The sequence below is a fragment of the Chlorella variabilis genome (genome assembly GCF_000147415.1).
Source record: "Chlorella variabilis unplaced genomic scaffold CHLNCscaffold_18, whole genome shotgun sequence".
NCBI classification, from domain to species: domain Eukaryota; kingdom Viridiplantae; phylum Chlorophyta; class Trebouxiophyceae; order Chlorellales; family Chlorellaceae; genus Chlorella; species Chlorella variabilis.
Genome location: NW_005435070.1, coordinates 900,761 through 918,680, shown reverse-complemented (window position 1 = coordinate 918,680; position 17,920 = coordinate 900,761). Strand labels below are relative to the sequence as shown.

At 67.9% G+C, this 17,920-nt stretch overlaps 5 protein-coding genes across 5 annotated transcripts in view; 1 reads left to right on the top strand and 4 right to left on the bottom strand.

The window, feature by feature from the left end:
• CHLNCDRAFT_25821 (hypothetical protein) lies at window positions 1-1,148 on the top strand (the record flags this gene model as incomplete). The annotated part of the gene is made up of 4 exons (XM_005845423.1): window positions 1-150; window positions 376-519; window positions 675-731; window positions 990-1,148. 4 exons carry the CDS (start codon window positions 1-3, stop codon window positions 1,146-1,148), a joined length of 510 nt encoding a protein of 169 aa, XP_005845485.1.
• Window positions 1,149-3,402: 2,254 nt separating this feature from the next.
• On the bottom strand, window positions 3,403-7,657 carry CHLNCDRAFT_26064 (hypothetical protein; the record flags this gene model as incomplete). The annotated part of the gene is made up of 13 exons (XM_005845291.1): window positions 3,403-3,470; window positions 3,768-3,851; window positions 4,127-4,191; window positions 4,400-4,509; window positions 4,707-4,834; window positions 5,128-5,224; window positions 5,506-5,592; window positions 5,811-5,923; window positions 6,178-6,307; window positions 6,551-6,661; window positions 6,884-6,943; window positions 7,107-7,251; window positions 7,395-7,657. Coding segments are annotated over 13 exons (1,461 nt in total), but the record flags the coding sequence as incomplete, so codon positions are not given.
• Window positions 7,658-8,253: 596 nt separating this feature from the next.
• On the bottom strand, window positions 8,254-10,741 carry CHLNCDRAFT_137162 (hypothetical protein; the record flags this gene model as incomplete). Its single annotated transcript, XM_005845290.1, has 10 exons — window positions 8,254-8,378; window positions 8,573-8,636; window positions 8,906-8,965; window positions 9,200-9,308; window positions 9,401-9,432; window positions 9,631-9,662; window positions 9,861-9,924; window positions 10,042-10,086; window positions 10,268-10,339; window positions 10,601-10,741. The coding sequence occupies 10 exons, from the start codon at window positions 10,739-10,741 to the stop codon at window positions 8,254-8,256; spliced, it is 744 nt and encodes a 247-aa protein (XP_005845352.1).
• A 2,632-nt stretch (window positions 10,742-13,373) lies between these two features.
• Window positions 13,374-13,887, bottom strand: CHLNCDRAFT_137160 (hypothetical protein; the record flags this gene model as incomplete). The annotated part of the gene is made up of 3 exons (XM_005845289.1): window positions 13,374-13,388; window positions 13,640-13,757; window positions 13,853-13,887. The coding sequence occupies 3 exons, from the start codon at window positions 13,885-13,887 to the stop codon at window positions 13,374-13,376; spliced, it is 168 nt and encodes a 55-aa protein (XP_005845351.1).
• Window positions 13,888-14,410: 523 nt separating this feature from the next.
• CHLNCDRAFT_32275 (hypothetical protein) overlaps window positions 14,411-17,920 on the bottom strand; it is a 6,187-nt gene continuing 2,677 nt past the window's right edge. Inside the window, exons 7-12 of the mRNA XM_005845288.1 lie at window positions 16,795-17,173; window positions 16,374-16,520; window positions 16,041-16,178; window positions 15,640-15,741; window positions 15,280-15,401; window positions 14,411-15,047 (exon numbers count right to left, since the gene is read on the bottom strand). Coding sequence (XP_005845350.1) covers window positions 14,919-15,047; window positions 15,280-15,401; window positions 15,640-15,741; window positions 16,041-16,178; window positions 16,374-16,520; window positions 16,795-17,173 — 1,017 coding nt within the window. The 3' untranslated portion in view covers window positions 14,411-14,918. The remainder of the gene's footprint in view (window positions 15,048-15,279; window positions 15,402-15,639; window positions 15,742-16,040; window positions 16,179-16,373; window positions 16,521-16,794; window positions 17,174-17,920) is intronic.

Below are 17,920 nucleotides of genomic sequence, written 5' to 3'. Positions count from 1 at the left end.
ATGGCCAAGCGGCTGACCTGGGTGCGGCTGCTGAGCCTGGCGCTGGATGCGGCCAAGGGCATGCTGTACCTGCACTCGCGCTCGCCGCCCATCGCCCACCGCGACCTCAAGTCTGCAAACCTGCTGGTGGACAGCCAGTGGCACGTCAAGGTGTGACCTGCCTCTGGGTGGCCCGCCTCAGGGCCTGCCTGCTCCTCTTTGCTTGGCTGCGGATCTGCCCGGCGCCTGCCTCGCCGCCTGCCTGCATCGCCTTGGCCTGGCTGGCTGGCGTTGCTTGCCGCGCCCGCCGGCCGCGTCGCCGCCCGTTCGCGGCCACCTCCTCCTCCCTTACCCTACCCCGTTCCGCGCCGCCGTGCCCCCTCGCCTCCCCGCCAGGTGGCCGACTTCAGCCTGAGCCGCACCCTGGAGCTGGGGGCCACCTCGTTCACAGTGGTGCAGACCAACCCTCGCTGGCTGGCGCCAGAGGTGCTCGACGGCATGCCCGGCCAGCTGCCCGCAGACGTGTGGGCATTTGGCACGGTGAGGCCGAGGGTTCTGCCGCTTGCGCGAGCGGCGTGGGCGTGCAGGGCTTGCACCGGGGAGCGGCGCCGCGCTCGCCTGCAGCTGCCGGCCGCCGGCCGCCTCCCTCCCGGCCAGCAGCCGACCGCTGTGTTTTCCTGGCCCGCTGCCGGCAGGTGCTCTGGGAGCTGCTGACCTGGCGGCTGCCCTTTGAAGGCCTCAACACCTACCAGGTGGGCGGCGGCAGCCCTCAACCTGAAAGGAGGATCAGCAGGATCCCAGGCTGAAGGGAGGATCAACAGGAAACCCCAGCCTGAAAGGAAGCCTGTCGTGGTCACAACAACACCAGCAGCCAGACACCTGCCGCGCTGCCCTACCCCTGCTCCTGCCCCTGCCGCCGCCCCTGCCCTCGCTCCTGACTGGTGCGCCCCCGCCTGTGGCCCTGCCCCTGCCCTCCTGCCCTCCGCCCGCAGATCATCTCCGTGGTGCAGCGCACCGGCGGCTCCGGCCTGGCGGTGCCTGCGTCTGGCGACCTGGCGGCGGGCGCCTTCACCTGCTACCCGCAGTATGTGCGGCTGATGCAGGCCTGCTGGTGCCACGAGCCCGCGGGCCGCCCCCAGTTTGGCGCCATCGTGGAGCAGCTGGGGTGAGGAGCAGCTGCCTTGGGTGGGGGTGGAGGCGGGGCTGGATGGGCGCTGGTGCACACGGCAGGCGCACGGTGGCAGGGCCTAGGGCCCGGCCTCGCGACTTGTATGTATGGCTGGGCTGGGAGCTGACCGTGCCGTGCCGCCGCCTGCCTGGGGTGCAGCTTGATGCTCGCGGCGGAGCTGGCGCCGCAGCAGGCGGCAGCCGCCGCCGCTGCCAGCGAGATGCCGGCCATGCATCGCCCGCCGGGCAGCCCCCCCGTCTCGCAGCAGATGGGCAGGTCAGTCAGGAGCAGGCAGCAGCAGCAGCCGCAGTCACCATGGCAGCAGCAGCAGCAGCAGAAGCAGCAGCAGCAGGAACAGCAGGATGGCGGGCGGGCTTCGGCCCGCGGCGGCCCCACAGCAAGCGGCTCCACAGTAGGCAGCAGCGGGAGCGGCAGCGGTGGAGGAGCGGGGGCGGCCCTGGCAGCGGCGCTCCCGCCTGGGATCCCCGAAGACGGCCCCTCTGCTGCTGCACAGGCCGCAAGAATGTCAGCTGCCACACCAGCGCCCAGCGCCGCCAGCGGCAGCGGCGACTCCCGGCCGAGCGCCACCACCTCCTGATCACTCTCAGCCAAGCCCTGCCCAGGTTCATTTGTTGGTCTCTATCTACGTCTCAATCCGCGCCTCTACGCTGTCCCAAGTTTTTTGCACCCTCAAGCCCTTTATTCGGTTGCAGGCCAGTGTTTTAGTTCACGACTCCACCCTGCGCCCCTTCACCCCCCTCTTCCACTACCCTCTGGAATTCGGCTATTTCTCCTTGCCCATCCCTTAGCATTGCTCAAGCGTGTGCGAGTTCCCCTGTTTCATCCATTTTTGCTCTCTCTCTCTCTCTGTGCTGGTGCCATGCACGAAGGGCGCAGCCCTGTGCCGGGCGCCTGCTAGGGGCATGGGCAGGCGGCACACGCCGCCGCCCCTGCCCACCACACTCCCAGCCCGTCCCACCACACCTTTCCTCTTTGCACTGCCTGACCATGTTGTATTCTTCTTCCTCTGCCAGCCGGCGTGATGCGGCGGCACACCACCAACGAATGATACTTACCTGCCTACCTGTCGCGCGCCAGCGGAGCCCCGCCCCACCTTGTCACGTTGCGCCTGACCACAAAAGCGAGAGAGTGTAACTGCCATATGGTACAGCCTGCTTACTCTGGGACTGGCCCACCGCCCCTACCGACAGCTGCAGCCCCAGAAAACAGCTGTTGACAGGTGGGCCGGCCTTGAGGCCGGGAAGGCAACATGCCGGCAAGCAGGCAGGCAAGAAGGGGATCCGAGGGGCAGCAACAAGGTATCCAGGACGGAGGCGCGTGCGTATGCAGCACACTGGCAGCAGCAGGAGGTAGCCAGAAGTACAGCAGAAGAATATGGCATGTGGGCACAGCATGCATCCAGCTGGCACTGCATGCGACAGGGGTACGGGTGTGTGGGCCTCCGGGCAGCCCCGGCAGGCCTAGGCGCCGCCGCCCTGCTGGTCCCCGGGCCCCTTGCGAGGCTTCTTGGCGCGCGGGATGCTGCGCCCCTTGCTGCCTGCCCCGCGCTTGGGCATCCTGCCGTTGCTGGGGCCCGGCTGGAAAGCAGCGTCCTCCTCCTCCTCCTCCTCCTCCTCATCATCATCATCAGGCTCAGCTGGTATGGCAGATGTCGATGCCGACGCCCCCTTGCTGCCGCCCTTGCCCTTGCCGCCGGGCGCCGCCGAGTGCGCCGCGCCGCCGCCCTTGCCGCTGCCGCCGCCCTTGCTCTTGCCCTTGCCGCCGCCCTTGGCGCCAGGCGGCGGCGAGCCTGCGGCCGTGCTGGGCGAAGCGGAGGCCGCCGCCGCCGCTGCTGCTGTGGCTGCCTTGCCCCGCGGCTTGCCCTTCTTCTTCTCGTCTGGGTCGGCATCGAAGAAGACATAGTTGGAGGAGCCCTGCAGTTGTGATATGCGCAGCAGCCAGGGAGCAGGCAGGGGGTGTTGGAGAAACAGACAGGGTTGTGATGCTTGCGGAGGGTGGTCATGGGACAGATGGAAGCAGGTATGGGGGTGTGTGATCTGGGATTGGTGCCAGGGCAGGCGTGGAATGCATGCGTGCATGCCGCAGCTGGCTGGCGAGCGCATCGGCAGGCATGAAATCTCCCAGCCGGGAGCCGGCCTTGCCTTGAGATGGAAGGGCCGGCCGCCGCTGCCGCCGCCGCCGCCGCCTCCGCCGCTGCCGCCGCCGCTGTGCTTGCCATCCCTGCTGGCGGCTCCCTCCTCCTCATCCTCCTCTTCCTCAGGGGCTGGCCGCCAGGCGTACAGGCTCCTGCTGCTGCCGCTCACTGCACACGCCACCATGTGGCAGCCAGAGGAGAGGCTGTCAGTTCCCTGCAGCAGCTGCTGCTGCTGCTCACAGTCGGGATCTGAGGTCTGAGACAGCAGCCCCATCCACAGGCCCTGACAATCCCCAGGCATGCCATGCTGGCCTGCCCTGAGCAAGGGCCACCCCCCGCCTACCGCCAACCACATGCCTGCCCACCACACACATCCACACACCACCGCCACGCCGCCACCGCCACTTCAAGTAGCACACGCTCACGCCCCTCTCTGCGCCTGTGTTTGCTTTCTTCCCAGCTTACCGATGAGGTCCAGGCGTGGGTGAGGCAGGTTGACAGGGCAGATGGTGGTGAGGTTGGGGTCAGTCAGCTCGCCCACCAGCGCGCCTGCATGGCGGCGGCGGCAGGGGCGGCACATGGCGGCGGCGGGCGGCATGAGGCGGCGCCGCTGGAGAGGCGTGGCGGGGCGGAGTGTGGGGTGGGGTCTGGCATGCAAGCAGCTCCTGCCCCGCTGGGCCCTGCCGCTCTCCCGCTGTGCCCTCCTTTCACCCATGCACCCTGCCGTCCCACCCTCCTGCCACACCACACAACACTCCACTCCACTTTACCCTACTCTACCCCACGACACCCTTCACCCACACCCACCCCACCCCACCGCACACCCGTAGATGCATCCAGCAGGTCCACAGGGTGCAGCGCCAGGCCGCCAAAGTCCTCGCTGATGTACCTGCAGACCGGTAAGGTACAGCGGCGGCACGACGTCATCCAACAGAGCACGCCGCAGCAGCCGTGCTGTGCAGCGGCGGCCGGTGGCGTGGCGCAGCGGTACATCACTCGCGGTACATCGCCCGGTGCGGCGCACCAGCACGGCTGGCCTCCCAGCTGCTCCCAGCTGCCCGGAAGCAGCGCGCAGCGCGCCCCTGCTCCCTCCCCACCTGCCCACCACCACCAGCCGCTCGGCAGGGTCCTTTGGGTCCCACTCTGCCTTGAAGGGGGACAGGTATCGGTTGAAGTTCTGGCTGTGGACTATTTCGCGGTCCGCGGGCTGCGCAGGGTAGGCGGCGGAGGCGGCAGGTGGGTGGTGGGGGTGGGTTGATTAGTTGTGGGGGCGCCGGGCGGCGGCGGGCATGGGGTAGGTTGCTTGTTGCTTGTTGTTCGTGGCTGTGTTGCTTGGGCAGCGGAGGCGGCAGGTGGGTGGCGGGGCTGGGTAGATGAGGCGTGGGGGTGGGTGGTGGCAGGCACGCAGCGGCGACGGCAAGGGAGGCGCTGGGGTGGCCCCCAGCGGCGGCGTGGTCGTGCCTGCTGCGTGGCGTACAAATAGTCCCACACTCGCAGCCGGTTGTCCTGGCAGGTGGTGAGGATCTTGCGGCCTGTGGCAAGCAGGAGCCAGGTGCAGGGGCAGGTGCAGGGGCAGGAAAGGAAAGGAAAGGAAGAAAGCGTGGCATGGGCGCACACAAGGAAGCTGCAGCGGCAGCGGGACAGGCACCCGCGGCAGCAGGCACACTGACCAGGCCCTCCAAAGCGGCACCCAGTGCAGCACACACAAGCTGCTTGTGCCTTCACAGCGACAGCGCCTGCCGCCAACCTTCCGCTGATATAGTTGCTGCAGCGGCGGCCAAACCGATCCCAACCAATCCCAATGAGCCACACAGCCGCCCCCCACCTGTGATGGGCGAGAAGTAGGCGGCATTGACGACCTTGGTGTGCTGCAGCAACGCCAGCTCAGCGGGGGACCCGCCCGCGCCGCCCCCCACCGCCGCCTTGCCCTTGCCGTCCGCGCTGTTGCCTGCGGGCGCAGGCGGGTGCCTCGGGCGGGCCGGGTCGGTTCCCAGCAGGCCTCTCCTCCACCTTGCTCCCGCTCCCCTCCTGCCATCTCCGCGCCTCCACTGCATTTCAACATCCCCCCCCACACCCCACACCACACATACGCACACACCACACAGACGCACACCCACACTGCTCCCTCCCTCCCGCCACCTGGACCCCGCCCAGCCTCCTCCCGCCCCCAGCCCCGCTGCCAGCCGCCCCGCCCACCCGACACGAGGCAGCGTATGTCCAGCACGCGCGCCCAGTAGTCGTTGCCCGCGCTCATCACCAGGTTGCTGTCCACGGGGTTGGCATGCACGCACTGGACCTGCGGGAGAGGGGGTGTGGGGAGACCAGAGGGGCAGGCAGGGCAGGGCATGGGGCGCCAGGTGGGCAGCCGTGGCAGCCAGCGACGCCGTGCTTAGTATAGCGAGGGCTGGAGGCGCCGCGCTGCGCTCCACTATAGCTGCAGCCAGCTCACGGCCCCGCCTCCGCCTCTTGCACCCACGCGCCACCACACTCGCTCCCGCCCACACACACACACCGCACCTTGCTGCCCTTCTTGTGCAGCTGCATGCTGGCCACGGGGCTGCGCAGGCGCGGGTCCAGGAAATGCAGGCGCCCAAAGTTGTCTCCCGCCACGATGGCGCCCGCTGCGGGGCACCCCAGGCCAGGGCGGTGCGAGGGGCGGGGGCGGCACGCAGGTGAGGCAGGGTGGCGAAGCTGACGCCCAACCCTCCCCCTCCGCTCCTCTCCCTCCCTCCTCCCTCGTCCAGCCTGCCTCCCAACCTCCCCACTCGCCCTTCTGTCCCCCCCTCCCCTGCCTGCCTACCTCTCCCACGCACCCACCCCAGCGCACCACCTCCACGCCCTCCCTCCCCCTGCCCATTTCCCCCCACGCACTCACCCGAGCGCACCACATCCATGCCCATGATGGTCACCCAGGTGTTGGCCGCCGCCTCCGCCTCCACCCCCTCCCACCCCTGAGGGTTGGCGTCGTACAGCACGGTGGCGCACCCGGTCTCCACATCAAACACCTGGGGGGCGGCAGGCAGTGGGGTGGCAGGGGCAGGGGCAGGGGCAGGGGCGGGGGCGGGGACGGGGGCGAGTGGGTGGGCAGGCGGGTGGCTGGGTGAGATGTGGTGGCGGCGTGGGTGGGGAGTTAGAGGAATTCCAACTTTGTTCCAGCTGGCCAAGATCAGACACGCTCAGGCACTCTTGCGCCCCCGCCTCGCCTCCACCACCCCCAGCCCCACCCCCCGAGCCTCGCTGCCACCCACCTTGACTGTGCCGTCGTAGGAGGAGGAGGCGCAGGCGTCGCCCCCCGGCATGAAGCGCAGCTGGTTGGTGAGCCAGCGGTTAATGGAGGAGTACAGGGTGCGCTCATACACCTTAATTAAGGTGGTGGGGTGAGGGGAGGGGAGGGGAGGGGCACACAGGTGGGTGGTGGTGCATGGCGTGTGTGGATGGGAGGAGGCGGGGAGGCGGGGCAGCGGCGGTCGCGCGTGCCCCTCCCCTGTACCAGCGGCGTGGGGGCGCCCCTGCACACGCCTGGCAGGCTCCACAGTGGGGGGCCTGCCTGCCTGCTGGTGGCCCCACACCGCAGGGCTCACCTTGTGATGGTCCCACACCGCGATCTGCCCGCGCTTGTCTCCCGACAGTACCAGGTGGTCCTGCAGGTGGATGGGTGGATGAGCGGTACCGGTGGTGTGAGTTGGTGGGGACGGCTGACGGCGTGGCCAGGGCTGGGGGCAACCAGGTGGGCGACCAGGGGGCGGGGCGGGGCCTGCCGGGCAGGAAGGCAGGCAGGCAGGCGGCTCTGCAGCACCCTCTCACCAGCGTGGGGTGGAACTCCAGGCATGTTGTGCGCCTGGAGTGCAGCTTGAGCACCGCGGCATCCACCTGCCAGCGCCGCGCCGGCGGCGCCTGCGGCGGCGGCGGCCGCCCGCCCTGCTCGCGCTTGCGCAGCGCGCCCAGCACGCTGCCGCCGCCGACGCCGGCGGCCACGGTGCAGCCGTGGCCGGGCGCGATCCTGCGCGGCAGGGCCAGCAGCGTGCAGACCAGGGCAGCGCGGGGAGGTGGGAGCTGGGCAGGGGCGAGGGCAGGGGCAGAGCATGCACGCACGCTTGCCCCGCCCCAGCCTGCATCCCAGGAAGCAGCGCTTGCCTGAAGGGGCAGGTCATCGTGCTGTGCCCCTGCTTGCCGCACAGGTAGCAGGGCTTGTTGGGGCAGTCCACGTACTTGGCGCCCACAAACCCGGCGCTGTGGCCCCGCTTGCCGCACACCTGCAGGCGAGCAGGCCGTGCAAGGGAGGCGCCGCCGCACGTCACACACCTTGGACAGCGGCGCTGGCGCAGGATGGGAAGAGGTGGGTTTCCCAGGGCCATGGGTAGTGCTGCGCACTCACGTGGCACACGTCGGGCCCGCCCAGCTTGATGCTGAGCTTGCGCTGCTTAATCGTGCCGCCCGGAGAGGGTGCCGCCGCGGCGCTGCTGGGCCCGGCGGCGGCGGGCTCCTCCTCGGCCTCAGCCACGGCCTCAGCTTCCTCGCTGCCCTCAGCCTCCTCCTCCTCGGCCTCCGACTCCTCCTCTTCCTCCGAGGTGCTCTCGGCATCCTCCTCCCGATCGTCCGCTATCACCCACCTCGCCATGCCGGCTGCTGCGGGGCCCCAATTGAGCGGAAGCAGGCACCCGCAAGCGGCTGGAAGGAAGGCGCCATCGAAAGCGTTGCTGTTTGTGGCGATAGCTGGCGCAGCAGGCATGTCACAGGGGCGGCCCCCGCACCAGACGCACGACTCGCCCACTCAGCCGCTGTGATGCTTGGCTCGGGTCGCAGATTCTCACACACGCGATTCTATACATTAGACTGGCAACATGCACGCAGGGTGGAGTCCCACAACAGCCAGGCCTCTGCTGAGCGCCACCTACGGCTGCTTCTTGGCACGTGGTGCAGGCGCCTGCCTGCTTGGCACGGCGGCGCAGGCTCAGGAGGCCTTCCCCGGCTTCAGCGCCTTGAGCACAATCTCCTCGGGCACGCAGTTGGCGGAGCAGCGGAAGCAGAAGAGCACCGCCTCGGCGACGTCCTCGGGGGCGATGGCGCCCTGCCCGCCTGCGCACGCATGGCGGCAACGACCAAGAGGGGCCAGCCCCCACTAAGCAGGGCTCGCCTCGCGCGCGCAAGCAATACATCCACCATCCACCACAGTGAGCCACCGAGTTGGCAGCAGCAGTGTGCTGGGGATGCCAGCAGGCCGCCAGCAAGCAACGGCCGCCAGGGGCGCCTCCATCACCCCGCCCCCCCACCGTGCATGTCGCTCTTCTTCGCCATGCCGGTGTCCTTGACGTTGCCGGGGGCGATGTCCACCACCTGCGCGGCACAGCAGGTGCACGCAAGGATGGCCGCCAGCGCATGTACCCCGCATGGGCAGATGATGCAGTACAGAGGATTGCACACATGGACGGGGAGCTAACCTCTGTGACAGAGGCAGGCAGATGGCAGCACAAGTGAGCAGATGTGCATGCAGGCCGCTGCCAGCATGGAATCTCGCTGAATCTCAACGTGCCGATGCCTGCTGGCAGGGCATCAGGGGCCGGCTGGGTGCACGCTGCCAGACACAGGCCTCCTCACAAACACACCTTGACGTTGTGCTGCCTCAGCGACTCGTAGGCAGACAGTCCAAAGCCGCGCAGGGCATACTGCGGGGGGCCAGCGATGGGAGGCAGAGCCACGGCAAAGGTTGAGAGTGGGGCAGGCTGGCAGCTCAGCAGCTGGCTGCAAAGGATCCCGCTCAGCCTCGGACGCATATAGCCAGCCCCTGCTCTCTGCATCAGACATACGCCAGCATGCCGGCTCTGTGGCTGTCAGGAATACCAGGTGAAGGCGAGTACCGCTGGGTGCTGTCAGCTGCCAACCCTCTGCTGCCTGCCCACCTTGGAAGCGGCATAGGCGGCGTGGTGGGGCCCCTCGTGGATGGCCTCCACATCGCCCACGTTGATGATCCAGCCCGACCCCTTCTCAGCCATCTTGGGGGCCAGAGCCCTGCGGGAGCGAACAGGCAGGTGAACGCAGGCGTGCATGAAAGCTTAGCTGTGGTAGGGGTAACAGCAAGCGCGGCTGCTCCCACGCCCCACCTGATGAGCCTCATGGGCGCCAGCGCGTTGACCTGCAACCCCAGGCGCACGCTTGGCAGGCAGGTGAAGCGCTGGCGTCGTCGATGGCAGGGGCATGGCAGCGCTGGACCAGGCATGCATGTCGGCATGGCGGCGCTGCTGGCAGAGGCTGCCAGGCACAAGCGGAGCAAGGTTGGTGAGCGGGCGAGTTGCATGCGGGGCTGCCGGGGAGGGCTGGCCGGGGCGCTCACCTTCATCACGCGGTCCCAGTCATCCGGGTTGCCTGCAGCGGCCAGCAGGCAGCCAGGAGCAGGCACGCTTGGGGTGGCAGGGCGGTGCGGGGGCGGCACCTCAGGGAGATGCGTGGCACTGAGGCTGCCTGCACACGTCTAATGCTTGCTGCCCTGCACCCACAACGCCTGCTGCCAGACTGCCCATCCGTTGGACAGAGCCCCTGCAGCCCTGCAGGCCGCCCTCTCACCCTTGAGCGGGCCCAGCTCCTCGGCCTGGTGCGACCCAAAGATGCCGGCATTGTTGATCAGAACCTGCGGGCAGGCGGCAAGCCAGGCAGCAAGCGGGGTGGATGGCAGGGGCGGCGGGAGCAGGCGGGGGAGGCGGTGGCAGAGCAGGCAGGCTCTGGCCGAGGCTCGTCCTCTGCTCACATCGAACCCCTTGCTGGCGCACTGCTCCGCCAGCTTCTGCACGGCCTGCAGAGGTCGAGGGTGGGGGGAGGGGCGCGGCAGGCGGGCAGCGGCAGTTGAGCTCGGCGGCAGCTCGGTGGTGGGTGTGCATCGATTTGCTGCGGCCCCAGCATGTGTCACACCGCTGGAGGCACCCTCCCCTCATCCCGCACGCCAGAGCTGCTTCCCTGCCGCCTCCGTGGCTCACCGCTGTGTCAGCAAAGTCCACGCACTGCGTCTCGCACTCCTTGGCGCCGCAGCTCTTGGCCTTGTCGGCGCACTGCGGGGCAGGGGGTGGCAGCAGGGCGTGGCGGGTGTGGGGAATGGCAGCCTGGAGAGCTTGTGAAGCCAGCGGGAACGCGGAGGCGTGTGGGTACCTCTCGCAGGCGGCGGCTCGGCTGGTGGCGGCGCAGCCGCATCGTGCCGCACCCTCCACCAGGGCGCTCTGACCCTCCCACCCTCAAGCCGTGGGGCGTCCAAGGCTGGCTGGGGCTGTCCAAGGCCCCTCCAGCCTTGGGTTTGGGGCCCCGCTCCCACCCACCTGCTTCAGGTCCTGCTCGTGGTGGGGGTGGGCCACCAGCGTCAGGCTGGCGCCCTCCTTGGCCAGCGCGCAGGCGATGGCAGCGCCGATGCCGCGGCTCGCGCCCGTCAGCAGCGCGGTCTTGCCTTGGAGCAGGGACATGGTGGCTGGGGTTGGCTGACTGACACGCACAAGGGGGTGGCAGGGTGGGCGGGAGCTGAGAGTGGCCGATAGACGTGCCGAAGGAGAGCGGCCAGAGGTGCGATGCCCCCGTACCGCAACCTTGTACTGCAAGTATTCAAGTTTTTGCCGGTACCTGTCCCTGGACGCTTACATTGAGTGAACTCCTGAAGGAGAGGAGCAGCCGACCGTGGCCGCCGGTCCGCCTGTTGGCGGTAGGTGCACAGGCGGGGGGCTGGTGGCAAACACAGCCCGGGCTATGCCCGCGGAACAAGAGTGCCACCCAATGTGCTCAGGGAGGGGCACTTCATGGCCCCAATGCTCGACGCTATCCCCTGCAGACTCAGAGGCAGACACCGCGATCAAGCGGCTCGTTTCATTTGAACCAGCCTGTGGCCGTGAAACGCGGCGTTGGCGGGGCGGCGCCGCGTGCCACCGCCGCGCACCACCACGCCCTCGGCTGCTACGGCGGTGGTGCTTGATGCTGCAAAATGTGGGGAGGCCGGCCGGGTGTGTGTTGACGCCGCTTAATATGCGGTACTGCTGCGGTACGACGTCCAAATTTTGAAACAGCGTTTTAACCCATGGCAGCCACCACAATAGCTGGAAATTCACAGTCAGCACCACGCTTGGGGCTGTAGCTCAGTGGTATGAGCGACCGCTTCGCATGCGGTAGGTCCCGAGTTCGATCCTTGGCAGCTCCACTTTTGTTTTTAGATCAGGCGAAAAGGGGATACACTTCAGCCTTCTGTCCCCTTGAATCCATCTGAAAATGCAAAAATGATGGAGGGGCAGGCATCCGTGATACGCCATGCGGCAGAGCCAGCCGTCCACAATGGCGACGAAGGGCAAGCGTGGTCCGACACGGTGGGGCGGCGAGCTCAGTTTGCTTCTGTTGGCCGCCGTGCGTGGCCCAAATGCAGCTCTTGCATCCTTGCCGCAGGGACCACCACCTCTAAATCTAAATCGACATGCCTCCCCCGGCTCCTGCCCCGTGCCTGCCAGCACATACCGCTCTTCATGGAAACAACCGCATCTGTCACCAGCCCAACTGCTACCCTCTCACTCGACACCGCCTGCGCCGCAAGTACGCGGCGGAGATCGAGGCGGTCAAGGCCCACACCTCTACTCTGGACGGCTGACGATGCTGCTATACACTTGTCCCCTGTCTGGGTGTCGCATGATTTGTGAAAAACGTGTGTGGATTTCAGCAGGCAAAGAAAGGCCTTCTTTGAAGGCGCTGGAGCTAGTGTCTAAACCCTCCGAGAGGGCACAGGTTCGATTCCTCCCATGTCGAAACTTTGTGAGGACAAACGCGGCATAGCTGACCGGCTCAGCGCCAATCCAAGCCAATTCCTTCGGGAACGCCTAATAGAATCGCCAAGGCTTCGGCACAGGCCTCCCAGGGACCCATTCACTACTAGTGGGGGGTACTGCACTTGGCGCGTCAGGCAGATCAAATAATGGTCTAAAGCTAGACGTTAAAACCGGGAAGTTAAGCCTGTGGAGGCTCTTCCCCACCTTTACCTTTACCTTTTACCTTTTAGCAGTGTTCAAAGAGCGCAGGGGGCACCAGTTTAGGGTTACTCTAAACCCCAAAAATCGGTTGTTTCCATGAAGAGCGGTATGTGCTGGCAGGCACGGGGCAGGAGCCGGGGGAGGCATGTCGATTTAGATTTAGAGGTGGTGGTCCCTGCGGCAAGGATGCAAGAGCTGCATTTGGGCCACGCACGGCGGCCAACAGAAGCAAACTGAGCTCGCCGCCCCACCGTGTCGGACCACGCTTGCCCTTCGTCGCCATTGTGGACGGCTGGCTCTGCCGCATGGCGTATCACGGATGCCTGCCCCTCCATCATTTTTGCATTTTCAGATGGATTCAAGGGGACAGAAGGCTGAAGTGTATCCCCTTTTCGCCTGATCTAAAAACAAAAGTGGAGCTGCCAAGGATCGAACTCGGGACCTACCGCATGCGAAGCGGTCGCTCATACCACTGAGCTACAGCCCCAAGCGTGGTGCTGACTGTGAATTTCCAGCTATTGTGGTGGCTGCCATGGGTTAAAACGCTGTTTCAAAATTTGGACGTCGTACCGCAGCAGTACCGCATATTAAGCGGCGTCAACACACACCCGGCCGGCCTCCCCACATTTTGCAGCATCAAGCACCACCGCTGTGGCAGCCGAGGGCGTGGTAACACGCGGCGGCCACACGCGGCTGGCAATTGCCCCCATAATGTGGGGCCTGCCTGTGCGTCCACAGTTGGCAGCGCTTTCAGGCCGGGGCAGTGAGGGAGCATATCATTCATGGCACAATAAAAACACCAGGTCCAGCAGGCACAATAAAGACAGCACCAGGTCCAGCTTCCGTGCTTGCCCTCTCAATCATCATCCTCCCCACGTACGTCGTCCCCCAATTCATATGCCGCTGCCACCATGTTATTTAGGTTGGTCAGCCGGCGCGCAATCCCGCCCACCTCCTGTTGCAGCTGCTCAAAGTCCGGAAACTCTGGCAGCCTGGATATTTCTTTTGCCGTCCCAGCAACAGCAGCAACTACTTTATCAATTTTGCTGAGGATTGTTGCCATGTTGCTTGCTGCAAAGCACGGTGAGCAAGCCACTTAGCTCGGCAACAACTGGAGGCGCCGGATGGACCAGAGGAGAGGGAACCATGTCAAAGGCTCACCTAGCCTTGTCTCTGTAGCAACCAGCTGGAAACGGCCCCACTCCAACTGCTGGCCGGCATGACCAGTTTCCACCTCCTCTACCAGCATTGCCAGGCCCTGTAACCAAGGACAATCGGCATCAGCGACACCCACTTGGTGCGCCGGTTGCCGGCAGGGTAGACAAGGGTATATGCTAGCAAAGGTCCTCTCAGGCTGCTCACCTCCAGCATGTAGAACTGCGCCTCCTGATACAGCTGCTGCCGCTCGTGTATGGTGGGCGGCAGCGGAACCCACGAATCGCGCAGGAAGTTGAGCACCGTTTGGAACCATCGCGGATCCCTGGATGGCGTAAGGCCGGTGGCCAAAAGTTGGTTGGTGGCCCATCAAGCATAGAAACCCCATGCAGCCACTCCAGACGCCATTAGCCTCCTCACCTGTCAATGAAGACATTGCCCTCAGCATCCCGCATGTGCGTGCCCTGAACGGCAACGCCCTTCCTATCCGCAAACAGCCGGCTCACCTAAAAATAAAGAATTATATTGGACGTGAGGGTCGTGCGCGTGGTCCAAAACAACTGTCCACCCACGTTGATCTTCACGGGCGTGTTATCTAGCTGCAGGTGGACGGTTGTGGCCGCAAGCGCAGGGTCGCGCCTTGGGACCAGGGCAGCTGGCAGCGGTGGCGGCGGCAGCTAGGGCCGGGAGAAGTGTACGAGCGTGCCGCACACGTAGATCAACGATCTTCACTTGTCACCCCGAAAGTTCATATCGCACACCGCAGGCAAAACTCGACAACCGGTGCAACTTGCCTTCGCCTGCTTTTGAGTGCGCTTGGACATGGCTGCTGCTGTGTGCAGAAAGAGAGAGGCAGGGGTTCTGAGCTGCCCCACGGGGGCGCATGATCAAATCTCTATTATAAGCCCCAACAATGGCGCTGAGTGGCGCCGCCAGCTGTTCACCGCCCTCAAGCTTTGGCCCTGGCCTCCACTCATGGAGCACGAGTGAAATTACAAGAGCTACAGGGGGAGTTGATGCAGAGAATCAGGAAAGGCTCTAATGCTCTAACGATATAGGTAGGCACCACGCCAGCACGACCGCCGCCCCGCGAGCTGCTGTGGTCACAGCGCTCTGCGCTGGCAGGGAGGGCAATCAGCGGCTACAAGGCTGAAAAGCATAACGCTTTCAGACACGAAACGAGATCAGGGGGTGAGTTTATGTGTGCAGGAGGGAGGGTACCCTCTTGCACCGGTGCAAGAGGGCCGTTGCCCCGAATGAAACAAAACCCGCGCAAGGGAGGCGCCTCGGGGGCGGGGCGCCCCCCCCGACGGCGGTGAAAACTGCTGAGGTACAGGAAATGGCGATGGCTTGTGGTACAAGAAAAGGCTTGGTCGCCGGTGCGCCATGCTTGCACTGGCGGGCTTGTTCAGAATGGGGGGTGGTGGTTGGACATAAAACATGAATGGGGGTGCGGCGGGGCTCGCTGCTGCTGCGGCGGCCTCGCCTAGAGACGCGCCAGCAGGAGCTGCTGCTTCAGGGTCAGGGGTGGGTCGAAGGCTGCCTGCAGCACATCCTCCAGCCGCTGGCAGGGCACGACCTCCAGGCTCTCGCGGACCTCAGCCGGCACATCCGCCTGCAGCCAGGGTGCCGGGGTGGGCGAGGGGGTGAGGTGGGGCAGGCGAGCGGGTGTGCATTGCAGTATTCCATGCTCTGATTGGGGCACACGCCAGTGCAGCACACCCATGCGCAGCCACCAAAGCAGCGGCCGCGGGAGGGAGCAGCAGCAGGCACGCCAGCGCAGCGATGCTGCCCCGCGCCGCCCCTGCGGCCCCGCCACCAGCCCCCCCCCCCCCAACCGCGCTCGCCTGCACGTCTGGCATGTTGCGGGCGGGCACCAGCACGCACGCCATGCTCGCCGCCTGCGCCGCCAGCAGTTTCTCCTTGACGCCGCCCACAGGCAGCACCAGCCCCCGCAGCGTCAGCTCCCCTGCACCAACGCAGGCGGCGAGGAGCGGGCGGGCAGGCGCGGCGGGCGGGCGGGCAGCTGGCAACAGCGCTGAAGGCCGCACGCAGCGGGAGCACGCAGGCATGGGGACATGCTTGTCCCTCGAGGGGCTGATACACAGCCGGCATGCACCGGAACCGGGCAGCGCCGCCCCTGTGCAATCGCCACCAGCGCGGCGCGCGCGGCTGCTCCCGTCCCGCCCGCTCCCCGCCCCGCGCACCCGTCATGGCCACGTCCGCCCGCACGCATCGCTCGGTGAACAACGACACCAGAGCCACAGCCAGCGTGATGCCGGCAGAGGGGCCGTCCTTGGGCACGGCGCCTGCGCCGGCGGCGGCCAGGGGCAGGCGGAGGCGGGCTCAGCGGAGCACAGGCTCAGGTGCACCAGGCACCCCAGATGCGCCACCCGCGGCAGCACGGCAGCGGGACGGACACCCCCGCCAAGCAGAGCGCCGCTGCGCTGCGGTGCCGGCAGCCCTGGCCGGTGGGCCTGCACGCCCGACGCCCGTGCGCCACGCACACACACGCAAGCCACAGCACAAGCACACGCGAATACACGGAGCAGGCAGGCCGCACGCAAGGTGCAAGCAGGGTGTGTGGGGGGCGGGGGCGGGGGGCTACCTGCGGGCAGGTGGATGTGGACATCCCACTTGCGGGAGGGGCAGGAGGCGTCGCCAGGGAGGCCCAGTGCAGGGGCGTGGGCGCGCACCCAGGACAGCGCGATGCGCGCGCTTTCCTCCAGCACCTCGCCCAGCTGGCCTGCAGGCGCGGCGGCGCGGCAGGCGCTGAGCGGGCGGCAGGGCCTGTGGGGCCTGTGGGGGCGGAGGCCGGGGCGGCGGGCCGTGCACACGCTCGCACCTGCTGCCGCCTTGCCCTGCGTGCCCTCCCCGTTTGGACCCAAACGTGCACGCATGCGCCCCAGCCCCGCCACCATCTTCCCCCACCCAGCCTCACCCGTCAGCGTCAGCTGGCCTCCCGCACGGCTGGACACGCCGCCGGCCGCGGGCGCCGCCCCCACGCAGATGCACTCGATGTATTGCACCTTGCCCCCCACAGCAGTCCACACCAGGCCCGCGGCGGTGCCGGGGGCGGCCACGCGCTCTGCGGCGGGTGGGAGGGCAGGAGGGCAGGGCAGGGGCGGGGCGGGGTGGGTCCAGGGGTGTGTGTGCGCGACAGAGGGGGGGTTGATGTGTTTCCAGCGGAGCATGAGGCATGGGCAGCCCAGGGGCCGCAGGCGCAGCAACGATCAGGCAGGGCAGGCAGGCTACAGCACAGAAGGCAGGCAGGCAGCTCTGTCGCAGTCGCGGCGCAGGGCAGGGCAGGCAGCGCGCAGCAGCGGCTGGCCGGCCTCGCCACAGGCAGGCCAGCCCCCCACCTGCGCTGCTGTGCCCCTCAAAGCGGCGCGGCCCCAGCACCGACGCCAGCAGCGCCTCATCCACCACCACCTGGCGCAGGTGTGGGTGAGGCGGCATGGGCGGCAGCTCCTCGCCGCCAGCCCCCGGCAGCACGTCCAGGGCCAGCGGGGCCAGCCGCTGCGCAAGCTGCGGCTGCCGGGCGGCCACCGCGGGGCCCGCCGCCGCCGCCGCCGCCACGGCCCACCAGGGCGGCGAGCCCGCGGCGGCCGCCGCCGCTGCCGCCGTCACAGCAGCGCCCGCGCGGGACGGGGTCACGACCTGCATGCTGCCTGGGCCGCAGAGGTGGGGCCCATCGGCCGCGTGCCGCGCAGGCGCGGCGGCAGCCCGCCGCCAGCCGAGCTCCCAAGCGTCGCCGTCGGCCGCGCCGCCGCCGCCGCCGTCGCGCGCCCACACGGCGGGCGTGGCAGGCTGGTCGTGCCCCGCCCCCAGGCCGCAGCAGCAGTCGTGGTCGCTGCAGGCGCCGGCGCAGGAGCAGGGGCCGGCGGCGGCGGCCTCCTGCTGGTGCTGCTGGTGCTGGTGCTGCTGCTGCTGCTGCTGGTGGTGGTGGTGGCTGTGGTGGGCGTGGTGCGCGTGCTCGGCGCCGCCCTCATGCCACGGCCAGCGAAGCCAGCTGAACCAGCCCTGGTGCTTGCGCGGCGAGCAGCTGCACTCGACGGCGGCGCCTGGGGCGGCGGCCAGCGCCGGCGCGTTGCCAGCGCCGCGCCCACCTGCCGGCGCCTGCAGCTGCGGCCACGGGTAGCCGCCGGTGGCGGCAGCCACCAGAGGGGAGCCCTCGCCGCCGGCGCCCGCCCCCAGGGCCAGCGGGGCCAGCTGCGCCCACAGCTGCAGGCCGGCGCTGCCCCTCGCGCCCGCCTGCTGCTGCAGCTGCAGGCCGCCGCCGCCGCCGCCGCGCGCGCGGCTGCTCCAGCTCGGCGAGGGGCGGGGGGTGCGGCGGGGCGGGGCCGCGGCGCGAGGGGCGGGCGGCGGCCGGGGCGCAGCAGCCGCCGCCGTCGCAGTTGCAGCCGCCGCAGCAGCCGCAGCCGCAGCCGCAGCTGCAGCAGCATCTGCCGGCGCCTCGTCGAGCGGCGCGGGCGCGGGGAGCGGCGC